The following is a 23,599-nucleotide window of genomic DNA, read 5'->3' on the forward strand; positions in this document are numbered from 1 at the left end:
AAGAGAATGTGAGTAGGTTCTTGTCAGAAAGAGGTAAAGGTGAGTTAAAGAGGTTAGATAGGCAGCAGAGGTGGGTGAAGATGAGGTCCAGTGTGTGGCCATCTTTGTGAGTGGCTGCAGAAGTCCACTGAGCAAGGCTGAAGGAGAAAGTGAGAGATATAAGTTTAGTGACAGCTGAGTGAGATGTGTCAATGGCTATGTTGAAGTCACCCATAATGACAGTGGGGATGTCAGCGGAGAGTAAGTCAGGTAGCCAGGAGGTGAAGTGGTCGAAGAAAGTGGTGGCTAGCCCTGGGAGGCAATAAATGACAGCCAGTTGGAGGCTGATGGCAGAGTAGATGTAGAGTGCACCTCAAAGAAACGGAGGGTAACAGAGGGTGGAAGTGGGATGTGGATAAAGGAGCAATTATCTGACAGGAGAAAACCAAAACCTCCATCATGCTTGCTCTGCTGAGGTGGGAGGTGTGGTAAAGGAGGAATCCACCATACGAAAGTGCAGCTGGAGAGGCTGTGTCAGAGGGGGGGAGCAAGGTTTCGGTGATAGCGAGGAAGAAAAGTTTGTCAGTAATGAAAAGATCATGGTTGTAGGAAAGTTTGTTGCAGACAGAATAAGCGTTCCATAGAGCTCCTGTTAGTGGGACTGGGGAAGCGGGGGCTGGGTGAATGGGTGCAAGGTTAGATAGGTTACGGAAATTTGTGATAGATTGTGGATGGAAGGTAGAAATGACTGTGGGGATGTGGTGAGGAGGACCAGGATTTGGAGAAATATCACCAACAGTGAGGAGGAGCATAGAAAGTGATAGGTGGGACCAGGAGAGGGCATGAGGGGGCTGTCTGTGTTTGGAGACAGAGGATTGTATGTTGAGGAAAAGTTCTGAGGAGGTGAGATGGATGGGGTGGATGGAGGGAGAGAAAATCAGTTCCTTACTTGGTGTATGGATTAGGGGGTTATCAGAAAGTGAAGGATTATAGGGGTGAGAGTGAAAACAAATAGAAACATTGTTTACAGTGACTTTCCAGTTACCTTCAATTCCCTTCTGGTTCAATCCTGAATTAATTCTTTCATAGCTCCACACACTTATATGATGCACTGGGCAGACTGACGTCTTGGCAGACTTATGCTATGCAATATATGTGCTAGAAAGTGCATTCAGGTGTGAAGCATAGGGAAGTGATCTGTGCTCATCTTGGTCAGACAAATAAGATTGAGCCAGATGCATATGATCAAGACATACATACACACACTCATGCATATTTTCATATACAGTACACAAATATATATATATATATATATATATATATATATATATATATATATGCACAGTGTATTACAAAAGTGAGTGCACCTCTCACATTTTTGTAAATATTTTAACACATCGCTTCATGGTACAACACTAAAGATGTGACACTGATACAATGTAACGTAGTCAGTATACAGCTTGTATAACTGTGTAAATTTGGTGTGTTTTCTAAATAACTCAACATATGACCGACCATTAATGTTTAAATTGCTGCCAACAAAAGTAAGTACACCCCTGAGTAAAAATGGCCAAAGTCCTAAAGTCTAAAGCACACAAAGTATTTTCAGCTTACAATATATTTCTTAATATACAGAAACCAATAGGTTTGCCAGTTAACAATACTTTCATTTTTTTCATAAAATAATCTATGGAAAACTAGAACAGGGTATAAATGTAGTGCTTACATTAGGAGAAGGGTCTGTAAATGTAGTAGAGTATTTTCCTTTGTTTCCTACTAATTTTGATTGTATATGTCGACCTTCAATGAATCCAACATACTCATTGAAATTGCTACATGGCCCAGCCAAGATGCTCATAAAATTGAGATGGTAGCTAATGTACTCCAGAAAAGTTGGTTTTCTCCTGCAAAATTAATCACAGCAGAAATTACAGTAATAGTAGTATTTAGACTGTTCCCCAATATCATTAGCACAAGCTGTGAACTAACAGACAGGCATAACTAGCACATAAAATACAGCTAATCATAAAATCATAATAGATCCATTGTCAGCAATATTATATTGTCTCACACTATAGATCAAAGGTGTCAAACTGCATTCCTCGAGGGCCGCAAACAGGTCATGTTTTCAGGATTTCCTTGTATTGCACAAGGTGCTGGAATCATTCTGTGCAGGTGATTAAATTATCACCTGTGCAATACAAGGAAATCCTGAAAACATGACCTGTTTGCGGCCCTCGAGGAATGCAGTTTGACACCTCTGCTATAGATCCTTTACTGGACTGTGCAGATCTAAAACTCAAATGAATGATTGAAATCCACACCACTATCTATTTATATGTGCATGCAGCACTTTGAAAGACAAGTCCAGCAATACCTTTACTTTGACTGTCCGTTCCTCCTCTACTCAGAAATCAATGTTTAAATTGACATGAAAATTAAACTGAAGAGATGTTTGCAGTTTTGATGCCTCTGCCACTCCAGCTCCACCTCCTCCTGCTTGACTGACAGCTTTTTTGCCTAAAGTCACACAACACAAATACTATCTAGCATACAGGAGGAGGCAGCACTGAGAAGGGAATAGAGCTAGAGTGACAGAGGTTTCAGAACTCCAAATAGTTTTTCTGTCTCATTTCCATATCAATTCAACTGCTGATTTTTCAACAAACGAGGAATGGACTGGCCATGTAAAAGTATCACATTACATGCACATATAATTTAAAAGGGAATCTGTCAGCATGATTTCGCTCCCCCTTAAACGCTACGCATGACTTTCCGATTGTTAATGTTAACACCACGGTAGTTTTGAAGTTTTAAAGAGAGGAAAAGGTGGCACTCTCTGTCCCATGAAACACTTAATTGAAAAAAAAAACATTTAAAACATGGATGCAGGAGGGTGCAGGCTAAGTAGAAGGACGACAGCCATTTCGCACGCACTTGTGCTTCAACAGGTCCAGGCAACATTAGTTATTCTAGCTTCATGTTCACATGAGTGTGGATATTTTTATTATCTACATCAGTGTTCCCCAACTCCATTCCTCAAGAGCCCCCAACAGTTCGTGTTTTCAGGATTTCCTTAGTATGGCCTAGGTGATGGAATTGTTGCCTATCTAGATGATGGAATTCTCACCTGGGCAATACTAAGGAAATCCTGAAAACATGACCTGTTGGTGGCTCTTGAGGACCGAACTTAGGGAACACTGACCTACATCATCGAATATGAGTTTCCACACACTAATCATTCTGTACAATACAATAGAAAGTGCTTACATTATAGCATCTTTTAGTTGTTGCTTGCTGAGCATGTCTGGGTTTTTGCATATTCCTACAGGGAATATAATACAAAAAAATTAGCTTTTTTTTATTTTTTAGATCATTATTTGACCATTTTTTTTAAAATCTGCAGTAAATGTAAGGCTGTGTGCACACTGCATTTTTTCCTTGTGGAAATGGGCCAAAAATGCTAATGAATCCTTATGCAAGCTAATTCAATGACAATCGTGAAGTTTTGTACATGTGATCAGTAAATTTCCATCAGTATTTGCAGTGCGATTTTTTTCTGCAGCACGTCAATTCTTTCTGCGTTTCTGCAGCGTTTTTTACTTCAATTGTGTCCGTCAAATCTGCAGCAAAAAAGCGGTATAAAAACGTTTGCGGATTTGCTGAGTTTTTGTTTGCATTTTATTTGTCATTTGTGCGACAGCGTGGGAAACATCGGCATGGAGGTTCTTATAGGCGGTAATGTTAACGCCGGTAAGACCGTCAGTAAGAGCACTGCGGGGTCATGCTGTCAGATGCCAGCATGACCTCGTAGCTGTGACAGTGACCCACAGCAGTGACCTGTGGTAAAAAGCTTACCGCAAGTCAGCAGGCGTCAGCTGATGAGACTACTGCTCCCATCAGGCTATGTCTGCTGTCACTGATAACAGTGACAGCAGGTGCAGCAGATGGGAGACAGTCTCAATAGCTGTCGCCTGTGCCCACAGCTAAAAAAAGAAAAAGTAAAATAATTACAAACATATTCAAATAAAAATAAAATAAAAAAACAACATTATACTCACCTAACACCAAATCCCCGATGCCGTCATCTCCAAAAAAAAAGTAAAATAATACACCGACATATACTCACCTGTCCTCCATAGTCCATGTAATTCTGAGTGTCCCACAGCGATGTCACATATAGAACAGTCACATCGGGAGATGTGACTGATCTATCCAGCCGCCATCGACACACTGACAGGAGGTAATCGATCCCGCAGTGTATCACTGAGCCGCCGTCAGAGTGTTCACTGGAATTCATCAGCTGATTAACTCCGGTGCTCTCATTTACGGCACCACTGCGTGAGAGCTTTCTCACGGCAGAATTGGCACATCTTATAGATGCGTCTTTTCTGGGGAGGCTGATAGCTGATGTTTTTAGCCTGAGATGGACTCAAAATCTATGGCCCTTCCTAGACTATTAATATCAGCCCGCAGCTGTCTGCCTAGCCGTTGCTGGTTAGATTTTATAGGGGGACCATATGTCAATATTTTTTCTGGCATTCCCCTGTAAACAAGCCAGTAAAGGCTAAGCAAACAGCTGTGAGCTGATATTAATAGCCTGGGAACCTTTATGGCTATTGGCTTCTTTCCAGGATCAGCCCTAAGCCATTGGTTTTCCCTCTGCTGGTTATGAAAATTACGCTGGAGCCCACAAATTTTTTTTTTCATTTTTTTTTTCTTAAATTAACAGTTGCTGTTTGTTTACAGCCTATGTACATCCATTCTGTTAATGCTCCTACATAGGCTGATGATACTGTGCATGTGTGTGTGTGTGTGTTTACTTATCGGCTTAGCAATGATGAGAGTGTCGGACTAAGGCTACGTTCAGACTAGCGTTGTGCGCTGCTGCGTCAGCGACGCAATGCACAACGCACGCAAAAACGCGGCAAAACGCACGCAAAAACGCTGCGTTTTGCGACGTGTGCGTCGTTTTTTGCCGAAAATCGGACGCAAGAAAAATGCAACTTGTTGCGTTTTCTTGGTCCGACGCTTGCGGCAAAAAAGACGCATTTGTCGCAAAACGCAACAAACAAAAACGCATGCGTCCCCCATGTTAAACATAGGGGTGCATGACGCGTGCGTCGCCCGACGCACACTAGCACAACGCTAGTCTGAACGTAGCCTAACACCTGTTCATTACTAAGCCTAGGTCTAGGTGTCAATGACAGCTGCTGACACCAAGACCAAGCCCTAATCCCATTAACCTGAAGCAAATGCATCAGAATGAAAAGGTGGTATTGAACAAAGAAATTACATCACAAATATTTTTAAACATCTTTATCTAGATCAAACAACCTTCATAACTGTACAAAAAACAAAAACGCATGAGGTTTGCCAATCCTAATTCCTGTCTTTTCTCTGGTTTCTGACAGGCGGCTGCATTCATTACATAATAATAATAATAATAATCTTTATTTATATAGCGCCAACATATTTCGCAGCGCTTTACAGTTTAACAGTTTCAAACACAACAGTCATAAGTAACAACGTTAATACAATAATTAAAGCAAAATAAAACGACCCTGCTCGTGAGAGATTACAATCTACAATGAGGTGGGGGAGATACAAAGCACAGGTGTGTATTTACAATGATGTATTTACAATGATGGTCCAGCCATCTTTAGGGGGTGGGGGATAGATGGGGATAGTGAAAGGGCTACACACACACAAACATAAAATGAGTTTGATTAATGAACATGATAGGCCACTCTGAACAAATGTGTTTTGAGCGAACGCCTAAAACTATGCAAATTGTGGATGGTCCTAATATCTTGGGGTAGAGCATTCCAGAGGATTGGTGCAGCACGGGAGAAGTCTAGGAGTCGGGAGTGGGAGGTACGGATTAGTGCAGTGGTTAGTTGAAAGTCATTTGCAGAGCGCAGCGGTCGGTTAGGCTGATAGACAGAAATGAGGGAGGAGATGTTAGGGGGTGCCGCACTGTGGAGAGCTTTGTGGGTGAGAGCAAGTACTTTGAATTGTATCCTGTAATGAATGGGCAGCTAGTGTAACGACTGGCAAAGAGCGGACGCGTCCGAGTAACAATTAGCCAGATGGACGACCCTGGCTGCTGCATTAAGGATGGACTGGAGAGGGGAAAGTTGCGTGAGGGGGAGGCCAATTAATAGAGCATTGCAGTAGTCCAGACGGGAGTGGATTAGGGTGACTGTGAGGGTTTTTGTTGTTTCCATGGTGAGAAAAGGGCGGATTCTAGAGATGTTCTTTAGGTGTAAGCGGTACAAGCGGGCAAGAGATTGTATATGGGAGGTGAAGGAGAGATCGGAGTCAAACATAACACCCAGACAGCGCGCCTGCTGCCGGGGTGTTATTATGGTGCCACCCACGGAAAGGGAAATGTCAGATTTAGGGAGGTTAGTAGATGGCGGGAGCAGAAGAAGTTCAGTTTTGGAGAGGTTGAGTTTCAGATAGAGAGCAGACATGATGTTGGAGACTGCAGACAGACAGTCAGTGGCGTTCTGTAGTACAGCGGGGGTAAGGTCAGGGGATGACGTGTATAGTTGTGTGTCATCAGCATAAAGAAGATATTGAAAGCCAAATCTGCTGATGGTCTGTCCAATTGGGGGTGCATAGAGGGAGAAGAGAAGATGGCCCAGGACTGAGCCCTGAGGTACCCCGACAGTGAGAGGAAGAGGAGAGGAAGTGGAGCCAGAGAAGAGAACATTGAAGGAGCGGTCAGAAAGGTAGGAAGAGAACCAGGGGAGAGCAGTGTCCTTAATGTCAAGTGACCGGAGCCTAGAGAGTAAGAGAGGGTGGTCAACAGTGTCGACAGCTGCAGAAAGGTCCAGAAGAATGAGCAGAGAGTGGTCAACGTTACGTTTTGCTGTCAGAAGGTCGTTGGTCACTTTGATGAGTGCAGTTTCAGTCGAAGGAAGGGGGCGGAAACCAGACTGTGAAGGGTCTAGGAGGGAGTGAGTGGAGAGGTAACGGGTAAGGCGGGAGTATATCAGGCGCTACAAGAGTTTAGAGATGAAGGGGAGATTGGAGACCGGTCTGTAGTTATTTGGGCAAGATGGGTAGAGAGCTGGTTTCTTTAGTAATGGAGTAATGATAGAGTGTTTGAAGGAGGAGGGGAAAATGCCAGAGGAGAGGGAGAGATTAAAGATTGTAGTAAGGGGAGTTGTGACAACTGGAGAGAGAGACTGGAGGAGGTGTGAGGGAATGGGGTCGGTGGTGCATGTAGTCGAACGAGAAGAGGAGAGGAGCCTGGAGACTTCTTCTGTGATGGGATCGAATGTGGAGAGTGAGCCAGGGGAGATGCAGGGAGGGATGGGAGTCGCTGAACTTGGTGATTGGGAGCTGATTTCGTGATGGATATTGTCTATTTTCTCTATAAAGTGGGAGGCCAGGTCATCAGCACAAATGTCTGTGATAGGGGCTTGTGCTTTTGGCCTGAGGAGGGAGTGAAAGGTGTCAAAAAGTTTCTTGGGGTTGTTGGCTAGTGAGGAGATCAGGGTAGTGAAGTAGGTCTGTTTGGCGAAGTGAAGGGCAGAGTTATAGGTCAATAACATAAATTTGAAGTGTATGAAGTCTTCTGGTGTGCGTGTTTTCCTCCATAAGCGTTCAGCACATCTAGAGCTTCGCTGGAGAAATCGGGTTTGCGATGTGAGCCAGGTCTGTTTCACTCTGTGTTTGGAGGTTCTGAGGGTGAGGGGCGCTGTTATGAAAGGTATTTCAGTACCACAATGGACATAGAGGTCAGCGCACATACAGTGACCTGGCAATAACCCAAAAAACAAGAACGAGCTCTGAGATGTGGGAACTCTGTTGACCGCAATCCCTAATCCTCTCCAACCACACTAAAGGCAGCCGTGGATTGCGCCTAACGCTCCCTATGCAACTCGGCACGGCCTGAGAAACTAGCTAGCCTAAAGATAGAAAATAAGCCTACCTTGCCTCAGAGAAATATCCCCAAAGGAAAAGGCAGCCCCCCACATATAATGACTGTGAGTTAAGATGAAAAGACAAACGTAGAGATGAAATAGATTTAGCAAAGCGAGGCCCAACTTTCTGAACAGAGCGAGGATAGGAAAGGTAACTTTGCGGTCAACACAAAACCCTACAAAAACCACGCAAAGGGGGCAAAAAGACCCTCCGTACCGAACTAACGGCACGGAGGTACACCCTCTGCGTCCCAGAGCTTCCAGCAAGCAGGAAAAAACAAATAGACAAGCTGGACAGAAAAAAACAGCAAACAAATAGCAAAGAATAACTTAGCTATGCAGAGCAGCAGGCCACAGGAACGATCCAGGAGGAGACAGGTCCAATACTAGAACATTGACTGGAGGCCAGGATCAAAGCACTAGGTTGAGTTAAATAGAGCAGCACCTAACGACTTCACCATATCACCTGAGGAAGGAAACTCAGAAGCCGCAGTACCACTTTCCTCCACCAACGGAAGCTCACAGAGAGAATCAGCCGAAGTACCACTTGTGACCACAAGAGGGAGCTCTGCCACAGAATTCACAACAGTACCCCCCCCTTGAGGAGGGGTCACCGAACCCTCACCAGAGCTCCCAGGACGACCAGGATGAGCCATATGAAAGGCACGAACAAGATCGGGAGCATGGACATCAGAGGCAAAGACCCAGGAATTATCTTCCTGGGCATAACCCTTCCACTTAACCAGATACTGGAGTTTCCGTCTAGAAACACGAGAATCCAAAATCTTCTCCACAATATACTCCAACTCCCCCTCCACCAAAACCGGGGCAGGAGGATCAACAGATGGAACCACGGGTGCCACGTATCTCCGCAACAATGACCTATGGAATACGTTATGTATGGAAAAAGAATCTGGAAGGGTCAGACGAAAAGACACAGGATTAAGAACCTCAGAAATCCTATACGGACCAATAAAACGAGGTTTAAACTTAGGAGACGAAACCTTCATAGGAATATGACGAGAAGATAACCAAACCAAGTCCCCAACCCGAAGTCGGGGACCCACACAGCGTCTGCGATTAGCGAAACGTTGAGCCTTCTCCTGGGACAAGGCCAAATTGTCCACTACATGAGTCCAAATCTGCTGCAACCTGTCCACCACAGTATCCACACCAGGACAGTCCGAAGACTCAACCTGCCCTGAAGAGAAACGAGGATGGAACCCAGAGTTGCAGAAAAACGGTGAAACCAAGGTAGCCGAGCTGGCCCGATTATTAAGGGCGAACTCAGCCAAAGGCAAAAAGGACACCCAGTCATCCTGATCAGCAGAAACAAAGCATCTCAGATATGTTTCCAAGGTCTGATTGGTTCGTTCGGTCTGGCCATTAGTCTGAGGATGGAAAGCCGAGGAAAAAGACAAGTCAATGCCCATTCTACCACAAAAGGCTCGCCAAAACCTCGAAACAAACTGGGAACCTCTGTCAGAAACGATATTCTCTGGAATGCCATGTAAACGAACCACATGCTGGAAAAACAATGGCACCAAATCAGAGGAGGAAGGCAATTTAGACAAGGGTACCAAATGGACCATCTTAGAGAAGCGATCACAGACCACCCAAATGACTGACATCTTTTGAGAGACGGGAAGATCTGAAATAAAATCCATAGAGATATGTGTCCAAGGTCTCTTCGGGACCGGCAAGGGCAAAAGCAACCCACTGGCACGAGAACAGCAGGGCTTAGCCCGAGCACAAATCCCACAGGACTGCACAAAAGTACGCACATCCCGCGACAGAGATGGCCACCAAAAGGATCTAGCCACTAACGCTTTGGTACCAAAGATTCCAGGATGACCAGCCAACACCGAACAATGAACCTCAGAGATAACTTTATTCGTCCACCTATCAGGGACAAACAGTTTCTCCGCTCGGCAACGATCAGGTTTATCAGCCTGAAATTTTTGCAGCACCCGCCGCAAATCAGGGGAGATGGCAGACACAATTACTCCCTCTTTGAGGATACCCGCCGGCTCAGATACACCCGGAGAGTCGGGCACAAAACTCCTAGAAAGAGCATCCGCCTTCACATTTTTAGAGCCCGGAAGATATGAAATCACAAAGTCAAAACGGGCAAAAAACAACGACCAACGAGCTTGTCTAGGATTCAACCGCTTGGCGGACTCGAGATAAGTCAAGTTCTTATGATCAGTCAAGACCACCACACGATGCTTAGCTCCTTCAAGCCAATGACGCCACTCCTCGAATGCCCACTTCATGGCCAGCAACTCTCGATTTCCCACATCATAATTTCGCTCAGCAGGCGAAAACTTCCTGGAAAAGAAGGCGCATGGTTTCATCACCAAGCAATCAGAACCTCTCTGCGACAAAACAGCCCCTGCTCCAATCTCAGAAGCATTAACCTCGACCTGGAACGGAAGCGAAACATCTGGTTGACACAACACAGGGGCAGAAGAAAAAGGACGCTTCATCTCTTGAAAAGCTTCCATAGCAGCAGAAGACCAATTGACCACATCAGCACCTTTCTTGGTCAAATCGGTCAATGGTTTAGCAATACTAGAAAAATTGCAGATGAAGCGACGATAAAAATTAGCAAAGCCCAGGAACTTTTGCAGACTTTTCAGAGATGTCGGCTGAGTCCAATTATGGATGGCTTGGACCTTAACAGGGTCCATCTCAATAGTAGAAGGGGAAAAGATGAACCCCAAAAATGAAACCTTCTGGACACCAAAGAGACACTTTGATCCCTTCACAAACAAAGAATTAGCACGCAGGACCTGAAACACCGTTCTGACCTGCTTCACATGAGACTCCCAATCATCCGAGAAGATCAAAATGTCATCTAAGTACACAATCAGGAATTTATCCAGGTACTCTCGGAAGATGTCATGCATAAAGGACTGAAACACTGATGGAGCATTGGCAAGTCCGAATGGCATTACTAGATACTCAAAATGGCCCTCGGGCGTATTAAATGCAGTTTTCCACTCATCGCCTCGCTTAATACGCACAAGATTATACGCACCACGAAGATCTATCTTGGTGAACCAACTAGCCCCCTTAATGCGAGCAAACAAATCAGATAATAATGGCAAAGGGTACTGAAATTTAACCGTGATCTTATTTAGAAGGCGGTAATCTATACAAGGTCTCAGTGAACGATCCTTCTTGGCTACAAAAAAGAACCCTGCTCCTAATGGCGACGATGACGGGCGAATATGCCCCTTCTCCAAAGACTCCTTCACATAACTCCGCATAGCGGCGTGCTCAGGCACAGATAAATTAAACAGTCGACCTTTTGGGAATTTACTACCAGGAATCAAATCGATAGCACAATCACAATCCCTATGCGGAGGTAGGGTATCGGACTTGGGCTCTTCAAATAAATCCCGGTAATCAGACAAGAACTCAGGAACCTCAGAAGGGGTGGATGACGAAATAGTCAGAAATGGGACATCACCATGTACCCCCTGACAACCCCAGCTGGACACAGACATGGATTTCCAATCTAATACTGGATTATGGACTTGTAGCCATGGCAACCCCAACACGACCACATCATGCAGATTATGCAACACCAGAAAGCGAATAACCTCCTGATGTGCAGGAGCCATGCACATGGTCAGCTGGGTCCAGTACTGAGGCTTATTCTTGGCCAAAGGCGTAGCATCAATTCCTCTCAATGGAATAGGACACTGCAAGGGCTCCAAGAAAAACCCACAACGCCTAGCATACTCCAAGTCCATCAAATTCAGAGCAGCGTCTGAGTCCACAAATGCCATGACAGAATACGATGACAAAGAGCAGATCAAGGTAACGGACAGGAGAAATTTTGACTGTACCGTACCAATGGTGGCAGACCTAGCGAACCGCTTAGTGCGCTTAGGACAATCAGAGATAGCATGAGTGGAATCACCACAGTAGAAACCCAGCCCATTCAGACGTCTGTGTTCTTGCCGTTCAACTCTGGTCAAAGTCCTATCGCACTGCATAGGCTCAGGTTTAAGCTCAGGTAATACTGCCAAATGGTGCACAGATTTACGCTCGCGCAAGCGTCGACCGATCTGAATGGCTAAAGACATAGACTCATTCAGACCAGCAGGCATAGGAAATCCCACCATGACATCCTTAAGGGCTTCAGAGAGACCTCTTCTGAAAATAGCCGCGAGCGCACCTTCATTCCACTGAGTGAGTACAGACCACTTTCTAAATTTCTGACAATATACCTCTATCTCATCCTGACCCTGACACAGAGCCAGCAAATTCTTCTCTGCCTGATCCACTGAATTAGGCTCATCGTACAGCAATCCGAGCGCCAGGAAAAACGCATCAATATTACTTAATGCAGGATCCCCCGGCGCAAGGGAAAATGCCCAGTCCTGAGGATCGCCACGCAAAAAAGAAATAACAATTCTCACTTGTTGAACTGGATCACCAGAGGAGCGAGGTTTCAAGGCCAGAAACAGTTTGCAATTATTTTTGAAATTCACAAACTTGGCTCTATCACCATAAAACAAATCAGGAATAGGAATTCTTGGTTCTAACATAGGCTTCTGAACCACCAAATCTTGAATCTTTTGTACATTTATAACGAGATTATCCAATGAAGAGCACAGACCCTGAATATCCATGTCCACACCTGTGTCCTGAACTACCCAAATGTCTAGGGGGAAAAAAAGGCAAAACACAGTGCAAAGAAAAAAAAATGGTCTCAGAACTTCTTTTTTCCCTCTATTGAGAATCATTAGTACTTTTGGCCTCCAGTACTGTTATGAAAGGTATTTCAGTACCACAATGGACATAGAGGTCAGCGCACATACAGTGACCTGGCAATAACCCAAAAAACAAGAACGAGCTCTGAGACGTGGGAACTCTGTTGACCGCAATCCCTAATCCTCTCCAACCACACTAAAGGCAGCCGTGGATTGCGCCTAACGCTCCATATGCAACTCGGCACGGCCTGAGAAACTAGCTAGCCTGAAGATAGAAAATAAGCCTACCTTGCCTCAGAGAAATATCCCCAAAGGAAAAGGCAGCCCCCCACATATAATGACTGTGAGTTAAGATGAAAAGACAAACGTAGAGATGAAATAGATTTAGCAAAGCGAGGCCCAACTTTCTGAACAGAGCGAGGATAGGAAAGGTAACTTTGCGGTCAACACAAAACCCTACAAAAACCACGCAAAGGGGGCAAAAAGACCCTCCGTACCGAACTAGCGGCACGGAGGTACACCCTCTGCGTCCCAGAGCTTCCAGCAAGCAGGAAAAAACAAATAGACAAGCTGGACAGAAAAAACAGCAAACAAATAGCAAATAATAACTTAGCTATGCAGAGCAGCAGGCCACAGGAACGATCCAGGAGGAGACAGGTCCAATACTAGAACATTGACTGGAGGCCAGGATCAAAGCACTAGGTGGAGTTAAATAGAGCAGCACCTAACGACTTCACCATATCACCTGAGGAAGGAAACTCAGAAGCCGCAGTACCACTTTCCTCCACCAACGGAAGCTCACAGAGAATCAGCCGAAGTACCACTTGTGACCACAAGAGGGAGCTCTGCCACAGAATTCACAACAGGGCGCTACTTGGTCAAGGGTGCTTCTAAGAGTGCCATTGAAGTGATGTACAGCCAGATCAGGACAGGAAAAAGAAGAGATTGGGGACAATGATGAGTGTAGGGAGTCTGAAAGTGTATGAGGGTTATTGGCATGTAGATTTCTCAATGTGCGGTAGGTAGGAGTGTGCTGGGGTGGGCGAGGATTTGTGAGTGTGAAGGAGAGAATGTTGTGGTCAGAGAGGGGAAGCGGTGAGTTATCTAGGTAGGAGATTGAGCAGAGCTAGGCGAAGACCAGGTCAAGGGTGTTACCGTCTTTGTGTGTCTCAGAGGTTGAGAGCTGTGAGAGGCCTAGAGAAGTGGTTAGTGATAGAAGCTGGGATGCAGATGTGGAAGTGGGGCTACATTCCGCTGGTAAAACCTGCTCTTCTCACCTCTCAATGTTTTACATTTAAAATTACTTTAATACATGATCATTTGTAAAATAGTTTGATCTACAATGTACTCTCTAAATCAGAATAGGTTTCCCATATTTCTACTAAACAGCAGAAGAATTATTTATATGGAGCAGCAACCAAACTGATGAAAATTATCCAACATACATACTGTGATGCAGTGACCCCTGTAACAGGTAGGAGGCGCTGCATAGTCTCCCCAGTATACGCACGGAGGCGTATTGAGGCCGTGAGAGTGCATGACAGTTCCATGCATGGATGTGGTAATGTGATCAAATCCGGCAGTATTGTGAATGGCGAATACGTGTGTCGCAGAGCAGAAGACTCTGCGCTGCCAGCCTGAAGCAATGTGGTGTTCTGGGACCTATAGTCCCACAAGTGTTTGGTATGTTTATCATGGGTGGCTAGCAGGGCTAGTTATGTGAGATGGGCGGGACAAACTGGCCACACACCCACACTCCCACCCAGGGGAGTCGTTAAAGATATATAATGTGACCAGGGTGTGGGTCACATGTCGCTGTGAGTTTCCTGTTTGAAGCCTGTGTTGGAAGACCTGGGAGGAGGCTTCCTGAAGAGCACATGGTGGGGCTTTTCTACTGGTGGCCTGGGTATTGGACGGTCCCAGCCGGGGATGGACGTCCTGAATAGTACCCAGACAGGCCACCTGGGTGATCCTGAGTAACCTGGGTGTTGGGAGGTCCTGGGAATAGGACCGGATCCCTGAACAGCATGAGGTGAGGACAGGGATCTGCAGAGCCAGTGCCAGCTACTGTGTGGGGAAGCTACAGTCCTTCGGTGGGTCTGGACTGACTAATGTGTGCCTACCAGGCAAGTTAGTGATCCCCGTTTGGCAGCCTTCCCAAGAGTGAGGACTGACAAGGAGTCAGCAGGTGGAGCAGGAGCTCCCAGAAGGTACCATAGTCAACAGACTATGCTAGTCTAATTGTTTCTATGAACCGTGTGGTAACCCACGGCAACTGGTCAGAAGAGGACCAGCGCGTTTAGTTGCTGCAAAGGGATAATGCAAGCCAATGATACAGTGTGTAATGGACTATATGTAAGCCGGTGATTGGTAACCTGGCTTATGACACGTTTTAGGACTTGAAAATAAACCATATGGACTGATTTGTGTTGAAAATTTGTGCCCGTGTGCTTAAATCCCGTGCCAAGCGAGTAATCCCCTACCTGTTAGTAAGGGCAATCTTACAATACATAAAGGTGCTTCTCACAAAATTAGAATATCAAAAAGTTAATTTATTTCAGTTCTTCAATACAAAAAGTGAAACTCATTATATAGAGTCATCCTGAGTGATCTGTTTCACGTGTTTATTTCTGCTAATGTTGATGATTATGGCTTATAGCCAATGAAAACCCAAAAGTCATTATCTCAGTAAAATTAACAAAAAACACCTGCAAAAGGATTCATACACATTTAAAGGGACTCTGTCACCTGAATTTGGCGGGACTGGTTTTGGGTCATATGGGCGGAGTTTTCGGGTGTTTGATTCACCCTTTGCTTACCCGCTGGCTGCATGCTGGCTGCAATATTGGATTGAAGTTCATTCTCTGTCCTCCATAGTACACGCCTGTGCAAAGCAATCTTGCCTTGTGCAGGCGTGTACTATGGAGGACAGAGAATGAACTTCAATCCAATATTGCAGCCAGCATGCAGCCAGCGGGTAAGGAAAGGGTGAATCAAACACCTGAAAACTCCGCCCATATGACCCAAAACTGGTCCCGCCAAATTCAGGTGACAGGTTCCCTTTAATAAAGGCCCCGTAGTCGCTTTCAGTAGGCTTCACAATCATGGGAAAGACTGCTGACTTGACAGAAGCCCAGAAGGCAGTCATTGACACACTCCACAATGAGGGTAATCCAAAAAAGGTCATTGCTAATAAAAAAAAAAAAAGCTGGCTGTTCACAGAGTGCTGTATCCAAGCACATTAATTTAAAAGTTGAGTGGAGGGAGGGAAAAAGTGTGGTAGAAAAAGGTGCACGAGTAATCAGGATAACCGCAGCCTTGAAAGGATTGTTCCAAAAAGGCCATTCAAAAAAAATGTGGGAGATTCACAAAGAGTGAACTGCTGCTGGAGTCATTGCTTCAAGAGCCACCACACAGGACATGGGCTATGAGTATCACATTCCTTGTTTCAAGCCATTCATGACCAATAGGCAACTCCAGAAGGATCTTACCTGGTCCATGGAGAAAAAGAACTGGACTGTTGCTCAGTGGTCCAAGGTGTTCTTTTCAGATGAAAGTAAATTTTGCATTTCATTTGGTCCCAGAGTCTGGAGGAAGAGTGGAGAGGCACAATATCCAAGCTACTTGAGGTCTAGTGTGAAGTTTCCACAATCAGTGATGGTTTGGGGAGCCATGTCATCTGCTAGTATACGTCCACTGTGTTTTATCAAGACCAAAGTCAGCGCATCCGTCTACCAGGAAATTTTAGAGCATTTCATGCCTCCCTCTGCCGACAAGCTTTACAGAGATGTAAATTTCATTCTCCAGCAGGACTTGGCACCTGTCCACACTGCCAAAAGTACCAATAGCTAGTTTAAAAACAACAGTATTACTGTGCTTGATTGGCCACAGCAAACTCAGCTGACCTTAACCCCATAGAGAATCTATAGAGTATTGTCAAGAGGAAGATGAGACACCAGACCCAACAATGCAGATGAGCTGAAGGCTGCTATAAAAGCAACCTGGGCTTCCATAACACCTCAGCAGCACCACAGGCTGATCGCCTCCATGCCATGCTGCATTGATGCAGTAATTGATGCAAAAGAAGCCTCAACCAAGTATTGAGTGCATTTACTGAACATACATTTCAGTAGGCCAACATTTTGGATTTTAAAATAATTTTTCAATCTGTTATAAAGTATTCTAATTTACTGAGATAATGACTTTTGGGTTTTCATTGGCTGCAAACCATAATCATCAACATTAACAGAAATAAACACTTGAAATAATCACTCTGTAATGACTCTATATATGAGTTTCACTTTTTGTATTAAAGAACTGAAACAAATTAACTTTTTGATGATATTCTAATTTTGTGAGAAACACCTGTATTACATTTGTATCAACCATTTACAAATCACTACAGTTTATGTCTAAAGAGTCAAATGTGACATTTTCTCCATCGGTCCTCAAGCTAAAATGTTAAAGACTTATAATAAAACTATAATTTTAAGTATTAATAGAGGGGCCAATTCATCACAGCTTTCATGCCACAAAAGTGGAGTAAAAGCTTTGAAAAGTTGCAAATTAGGAGTTGTACAAACAATCTACAACTTGTGGTGTTTTCACGCCACTTTGAATCATCTCCGCCAAAATTTGCAGGTCTAGGGCTGAGCCGGGACCGGCATGGCCATGCCTGCCCATCTCATTTAGGAAAAGTGGCAGCATTTTTTACTTAAGAAATGTTACTCCAGTCGCTGGAGTCGTTCACCTCTTAATGAATTCATCGTTTCTTTTACTCCATCAAGACTGGAGTAGAGAGAGAATGCAGCAATGTTGCATTATACTATACTATACTGCTGCATCTACAAAGCGTCAAATTGGGAGAAATAGAGAGAAAGGAGATTGACCCTTTGCTTTACTGTCATTACAGTTCTTTGATTCCAAATTATTCGTATCACAGCAGCCAGACACTCGTAATCACTAATATATATTACATCTTAAAAGGAGTCTGTCTGCACAAAATGACTGTTCAAACCAAGTAAGGCACTATGTGTACCCGTAGTGTGGTCAGGCAGTTCAGTCCTCCTCCTCATCTACCTCCAAACCCTCTTAATTGACAGCTTTGGCTTCACAGGTGCCAGAGAAGGGAGGAGATATATGAAGAACAGGTAGATTGGAAGGTGAAATGAACTGTGTAGCCATACCAAAGCTGCACCAAGCACCTTGCTTGGTTTGAACAGTCATTTTTGGGACCTTTTTTAGTTTTTGCGTTTGTTTTTTGCTCTCCTTCCCTGAGCCATAACTTTTTTTATTTTCGGTCAATATGGCTTGTTTTTTGCAGAACGAGTTGTCCTTTTGAAAAACACCATTGGTTTTACCATGTCGTGTACTCGAAAATGAGAAAAACAATTCCAAGTGAGGCGAAATTACAAAAAATGTGCAATTCCACAACTGGTTTTTGGGGGATTTTTTTTTACCATTTTCACCAAATGCTAAAACTGACCTGCCTTTATGATTCTCCAGGTCATTAAGTTCATAAATACCAAACATGTATAGATTGTTTTTTATTTAAATGGTGAAAAAAAAATCGAAAGTTTGTTAAAAAATGCGTCATTTTCCGAGACCCATAGAGTCTTCAGTTTTCGTGATCTGGGGTTGGGTGAGGGCTTATTTTTTGCATGCCGAGCCGACGCTCTTGGCTATGTGCACACGATGCAGATTTGCTGCGGATCCGCAGCGGATTTTTCCGCGCAGAAACGCTGCAGATCCGCACTGTGATGTACAGTACAATGTTATTCAATGGGATAAAAAAAAAAAAGCTGTGGAGAAAAATCAGTGCGGAATTGCTGCCGATTTCAAAGTGCATGTCACTTCTTTTGTGCGGATCTGCAGCGTTTCTGCACCCCTCCATGTTAAAAATCCGTAGTGGCAAAAAACGCAGAAAATCCGCATCAATTCCACATAAAAACCCGCATGAAAACCACAGCAAATCCGCGGCTGCGGATTCTGCCAGGAGATGAGGATTTTGTGCAGAAAATTCTGCACCTCTTTTCCTACGTGTGCACATAGCCTTAATGATACCATTTTCGTGTGGATTCGATCTTTTGATCCCCTGTTATTGCATTTCAATGCATTGCTGCAGCAGCCAAAAAAAACATAATTATGGCGCTTTGACTTTTTTTCCGCTACGCCATTTACCGATCGGATTAATTCCTTTTAGAACTTGATAGATTGGGCGATTCTTAACGTGGCAATACCAAACGTGTACTTTTTTTGTATTATTTTGAATGGGGCGAAAGGGGGATGATTTGAACTTTAATTTTTGTTTTTTCTATATTTTTAAAAACTTGTTTTTTTTTACTTTTTCCATGCTTCAATAGTCTCCATGGGAGACTAGAAGCTGCAGTTGTCCGATCACCTCTGCTACACACAGGCGAAGATCAGATCACCTGTGTGTAGCAGAAATGCTCCCTTACTAGGAATACCGACGGCCGGGCGGCGCTCATAGCAATGGCAAACACAGGGGTCTCCTGCAGACCCCAGGTTGTTATGCCAACCCATCAGCAACTCACGGTCATGTGACACGGGTGCCAATGAGCAGTATTAGTGACACATTTCTGGGGCGATCACATTAAATGCTGCTGTCAGATATACACCCCAAGTTATAATAGTGGAAAAACCCCATTAAAATACAATCTTTTACCAATCACTCTCTAAAGTGATGTAACAGTTTATCATATAGTTTCACACTAATATTACTGTTACAATCAGTGAGAAGTTGCTTAATTTCCTATTGCAGTCACCAGTCATGAATATTGAGAAATTAAGTACCCTGAAACATTGAAGAAATCTGAACCGCGGTCACAACTCTTCATGTAACTGTAAATCAGCTTCCCATTGAGAAGATACCAACCAGTAGAAGTGCACTGCAGCCAGAGTATGTGTCTTTCCAGCAAAGCTCATCGCTTCAGTAATGAAAAATTACTAGCACACTCCTCAACATTGAAATTGCAACACCAAGAGGAAAATTATGGAATTATGGGAATCACAGGATCAATAAACATGTTAATGATGTGCAAGTGATGAAAAAAATGGCAACATTTGCAAAAAATCTCAATTTACTGGAGGCCACGTGGGCAAAACCATGATGAGGTCTTCATGAGGCAACTTCACATGGATAATATTGATTATAATCATTATGATGTGGGTGGTATAATGCATGGTATCAAGACCCCTATAGTATTTATTCTAGTAGATTACCAGCCTTACATTGATTTGGCTGTGGAAGCCGTGATACGGCCATTTCTCTAATGTCTCAGGAGCTGTTTTTCAACTCTACTGCGCCAGGCTGCATTATGCTTGTACTACTGTGAGCAGCCTGCATGACCTAAACATGTTACAATGGCCGACACGGTCTCTGTACTTGTCTCACATTGAGCACATCTGGGACGTCATTGGTCAGTAATTGTAAAGAGCTGCCAGCAGCTGATTTTGATGATTTGCATGCCAAAGTGCATTCAGAGTGGCAGAAAATCCCTCTTACAACAATTCATAACCTCATTGTTAGTACACCTAGGTATGTAAGCATGTGTATTTCTATTGCAGTTAGCATTAATACGATATTTATGGGAGATATATTTTCGGTGTCGTAGTGAAGGTACGAAAATAATTTAATCACATCACAGTAAGGCCATTCTAACACCATCAACTTAATATTATCAGATGGATGATGATATCCATGCCATGTTTCATCTCTACAGAAAAGTAATATTGCGATAGGAGACATGAAGACAATTTCTCAAGCCTGGAACTTCCAGGGGCGAAGATATCCTGAAAGTTGGGGATCTCAAACTTAAAAAAAGACCTAGCAATTCCCACAACCAGCCCTCATATGAGCTCACCAAGGTATGTGAGTGTAACCTTGCCCTAATAACAATCAGAGTTTGGGTTTTGGCCTTTTGTCAGTTCTGAAAAGTACAGCTTGCGGTGGTTCAGTCAGTTTTCCTAAGACGTAGCTCCCTCCGCTAAGCTCTTTGCCATTTCTGTGACACAGGTTTAGTACTTTTCTTCTGTTATCCATTTTATTCTATGTGATTGTATATACTGTATTGTTTTGTTCCCATTTTTTATCATCTTTTCTTTACATATTTTTTTATAAACACTGCCTACCTTTAAATATATAACATTTAATAGCTCTGTACATCTTGCTCTGTAAATCGAAACCCTGAAGCCAAACACTACCTGTGACGGGTGTCCCATTGGCTTGTATAAATGATTGTTTGATTCCTTTTGTTGTTGTGGAGAGTTGGCAGTGATTGTATTGGGGTGTATTGGAATCGGAGGTGTATAGACCATGCACTTAGGCTACGTTCACATTAGCGTTGTGCGCCGCTGCGTCGGCGACGCAACGCACAACGCACGCAAAAATGCGGCAAAACGCACGCAAAAATGCTGCGTTTTCTTGGTCCGACGCTTGCGGCAAAAAAGACGCATGCGTCGCACAACGCAACAAACAAAAACGCATGCGTCCCCCATGTTAAATATAGGGGCGCATGACGCATGCGTCGCCGCTGCGTCGCCCGACGCAAACTAGCATAACGCTAGTGTGAACGTAGACTTACTGGGAGTTCTCCAATAACCGACCCCAATACCCGGCTCTAATGTCCCTCTCCCTTCTGAGCCCCAGTGTGCCTAAATCATATTTAGCATCCACGTGCTTGTCACTTCTGTAGTGATGAGAGCCAACTTAAGTTATAGGGTGCAAGTCTCCAGAAGTACAAGCTAGGCATAATGTATAGGCACTAATGTACTACGCTGGCAGATTTGCAATTTTCACTCGCCAACATCCACTGCTGCTTATGTGTAAGGATTCCGGACTTTCCTTTGTGCCTGTACGCCCTGATCCAAGATGGAGTCATATATCTCGCCCTGTCATGGAACTTCCTGTCTGTCCTGATTATTTAAGTCCGGGTCATGTGTTCTCCTGTGCCTGAGTATTTTGTGCTGTTGGCTCCTGAGCTTCTGCCTGTTGCTGGTGAACTTCCTGCTTTTGCTGCTCATTACTCGGCGGACTGCCTCGCCACATTCAGCTGCCTTCCATCTTCTGTGTGCTCCTGGATCCTGACCGGGGTTGTCTTGGGTGCTGCCTCTCGCCTCTGGAACGGCTGTGACGGGCAGCACACCAGTGGAAGGATCACCCTTGTTTGCAAAACTTTTCCCAGTGTTGTGCCTCCTTGCACAACCACACCAGGTGAGCAAGATTCAAGTTGTACTTTTCTCACCAAGAAAGATTTACTCATCTGCTACGCTTAGATAGCGCTCTCCCTCTTTTTCCCTCATCCTTCCTTTCCCAAGACTTCATTCTCACAATGCGCCATCTGCGAATTATTGAACTTCCACAAACAAGTGCTGTGCTCATGTGTGATTAAGTTATTGCTGGACTTCCTCGTTTAAGTACTGTGTGCATTCCCTCTACACTTTTGCTGGATTCCCACGTTTAAGTACTGTGCGCATTCATACTAATATCCTTACTGGACTTCCTCGTTTAACCCCTTCATGACCTTGGGATTTTTCGTTTTTCCGTGTTCGTTTTTCACTCCCCTCCTTCCCAGAGCCATAACTTTTTTATTTTTCCGTCAATTTGGCCATGTGAGGGCTTATTTTTTGCGGGACGAGTTGTACTTTTGAACGACATCATTGGTTTTAGCATGTCGTGTACTAGAAAATGGGAAAAAAAATTCCAAGTGGGGTGAAATTGCAAAAAAAGTGCAATCCCACACTTGTTTTTTGTTTGGCTTTTTTGCTAAGTTCACTAAATGCTAAAACTGACCTGCCATTATGATTCTCCAGGTCATTACGAGTTCATAGATAAAAAATAACCTAGTCATGTTAGGTGTCTAAGTGGTGAAAAAAAATTCCAAACTTTGCTAAAAAAAAAAAAAAAAAATTGCGCCATTTTTCGATACCCATAGCGTCTCCATTTTTCATGATCTGGGGTCGGTTGAGGGCTTATTTTTTGCGTGCCGAGATGACGTTTTTAATGATAGCATTTTGGTGCTGATACGTTCTTTTGATCGCCCGTTATTGCATTTTAATGCAATGTCGCAGCGACAAAAAAAACGTAATTCTGGCGTTTCGCTTTTTTTTTCTCGCTACGCCGTTTAGCGATCAGGTTAATGCTTTTTTTTAATTGATAGATCGGGCGATTCTGAGCGCGGCGATACCAAATATGTGTAGATTTTATTTTTTTTTTTTTTATTCATTTATTTTGATTGGGGCGAAAGGGGGGCGATTTAAACTTTTATATTTTTTTCACATTTTTTTTAAACTTTTTTTTTTTTTTACTTTTGCCATGCTTCAATAGCCTTCATGGGAGGCTAGAAGCAGGCACAACGCGATCGGCTCTGCTACATAGATCGCTGCTATGTAGCAGAAATGGAGGTGTGCTGTGAGCGCCGACCACAGGGTGGCGCTCACAGCTGCCGAGGATCAGTAACCATAGAGGTCTCAAGGACCTCTATGGTTACCATTCTGAAGCATCGCCGACCCCCGATCATGTGACGGGGGTCGGCGATGACGTCATTTCCGGCCGCCCGGCCGGAAATGGTAGTTAAATGCCGCTGTCTGCGATTGACAGCGGCATTTAACTAGTTAATAGGTGCGGGCAGATCGCGATTCTGCCCGCGCCTATTACGGGCACATGTCAGCTGTTCAAAACAGCTGACATGTCCCGGCTTTGATGCGGGCTCACCGCGGAGCCCTGCATCAAAGCGGGGCTTCTGACCTCGGACGTACTATCCCGTCCGAGGTCAGAAAGGGGTTAGGTGTCTTGTTCGCTCCTGCGTCAGATCCTTGTTGGACTGGTTCGTACTAGCGGTCGTGCCCCGCTATTCAGTTTGCTGTGATTTACTATATTGTGCTGTGCACCTCATTTCAATTGCAGGAATATCTATGCTAGTTCTTTTTGCA

The 23,599-nt window shown here is 44.2% G+C and overlaps 1 protein-coding gene across 4 annotated transcripts in view; it reads right to left on the bottom strand.

The window, feature by feature from the left end:
* Positions 1 to 23,599, bottom strand: part of MBOAT1 (membrane bound O-acyltransferase domain containing 1) — a 136,810-nt gene that overhangs the window by 26,269 nt on the left and 86,942 nt on the right. For all 4 annotated transcript variants that reach the window (XM_069730858.1, XM_069730856.1, XM_069730860.1 and 1 more), the window contains 2 exons: positions 3,250 to 3,304; positions 1,706 to 1,883 (listed from right to left, as the gene is read on the bottom strand). In XM_069730858.1, coding sequence (XP_069586959.1) covers positions 1,706 to 1,883; positions 3,250 to 3,304 — 233 coding nt within the window. The remainder of the gene's footprint in view (positions 1 to 1,705; positions 1,884 to 3,249; positions 3,305 to 23,599) is intronic.

Source organism: Ranitomeya imitator, chromosome 6 (genome assembly GCF_032444005.1).
Source record: "Ranitomeya imitator isolate aRanImi1 chromosome 6, aRanImi1.pri, whole genome shotgun sequence".
In the NCBI taxonomy this organism is placed as follows: Eukaryota; Metazoa; Chordata; class Amphibia; order Anura; family Dendrobatidae; genus Ranitomeya; species Ranitomeya imitator.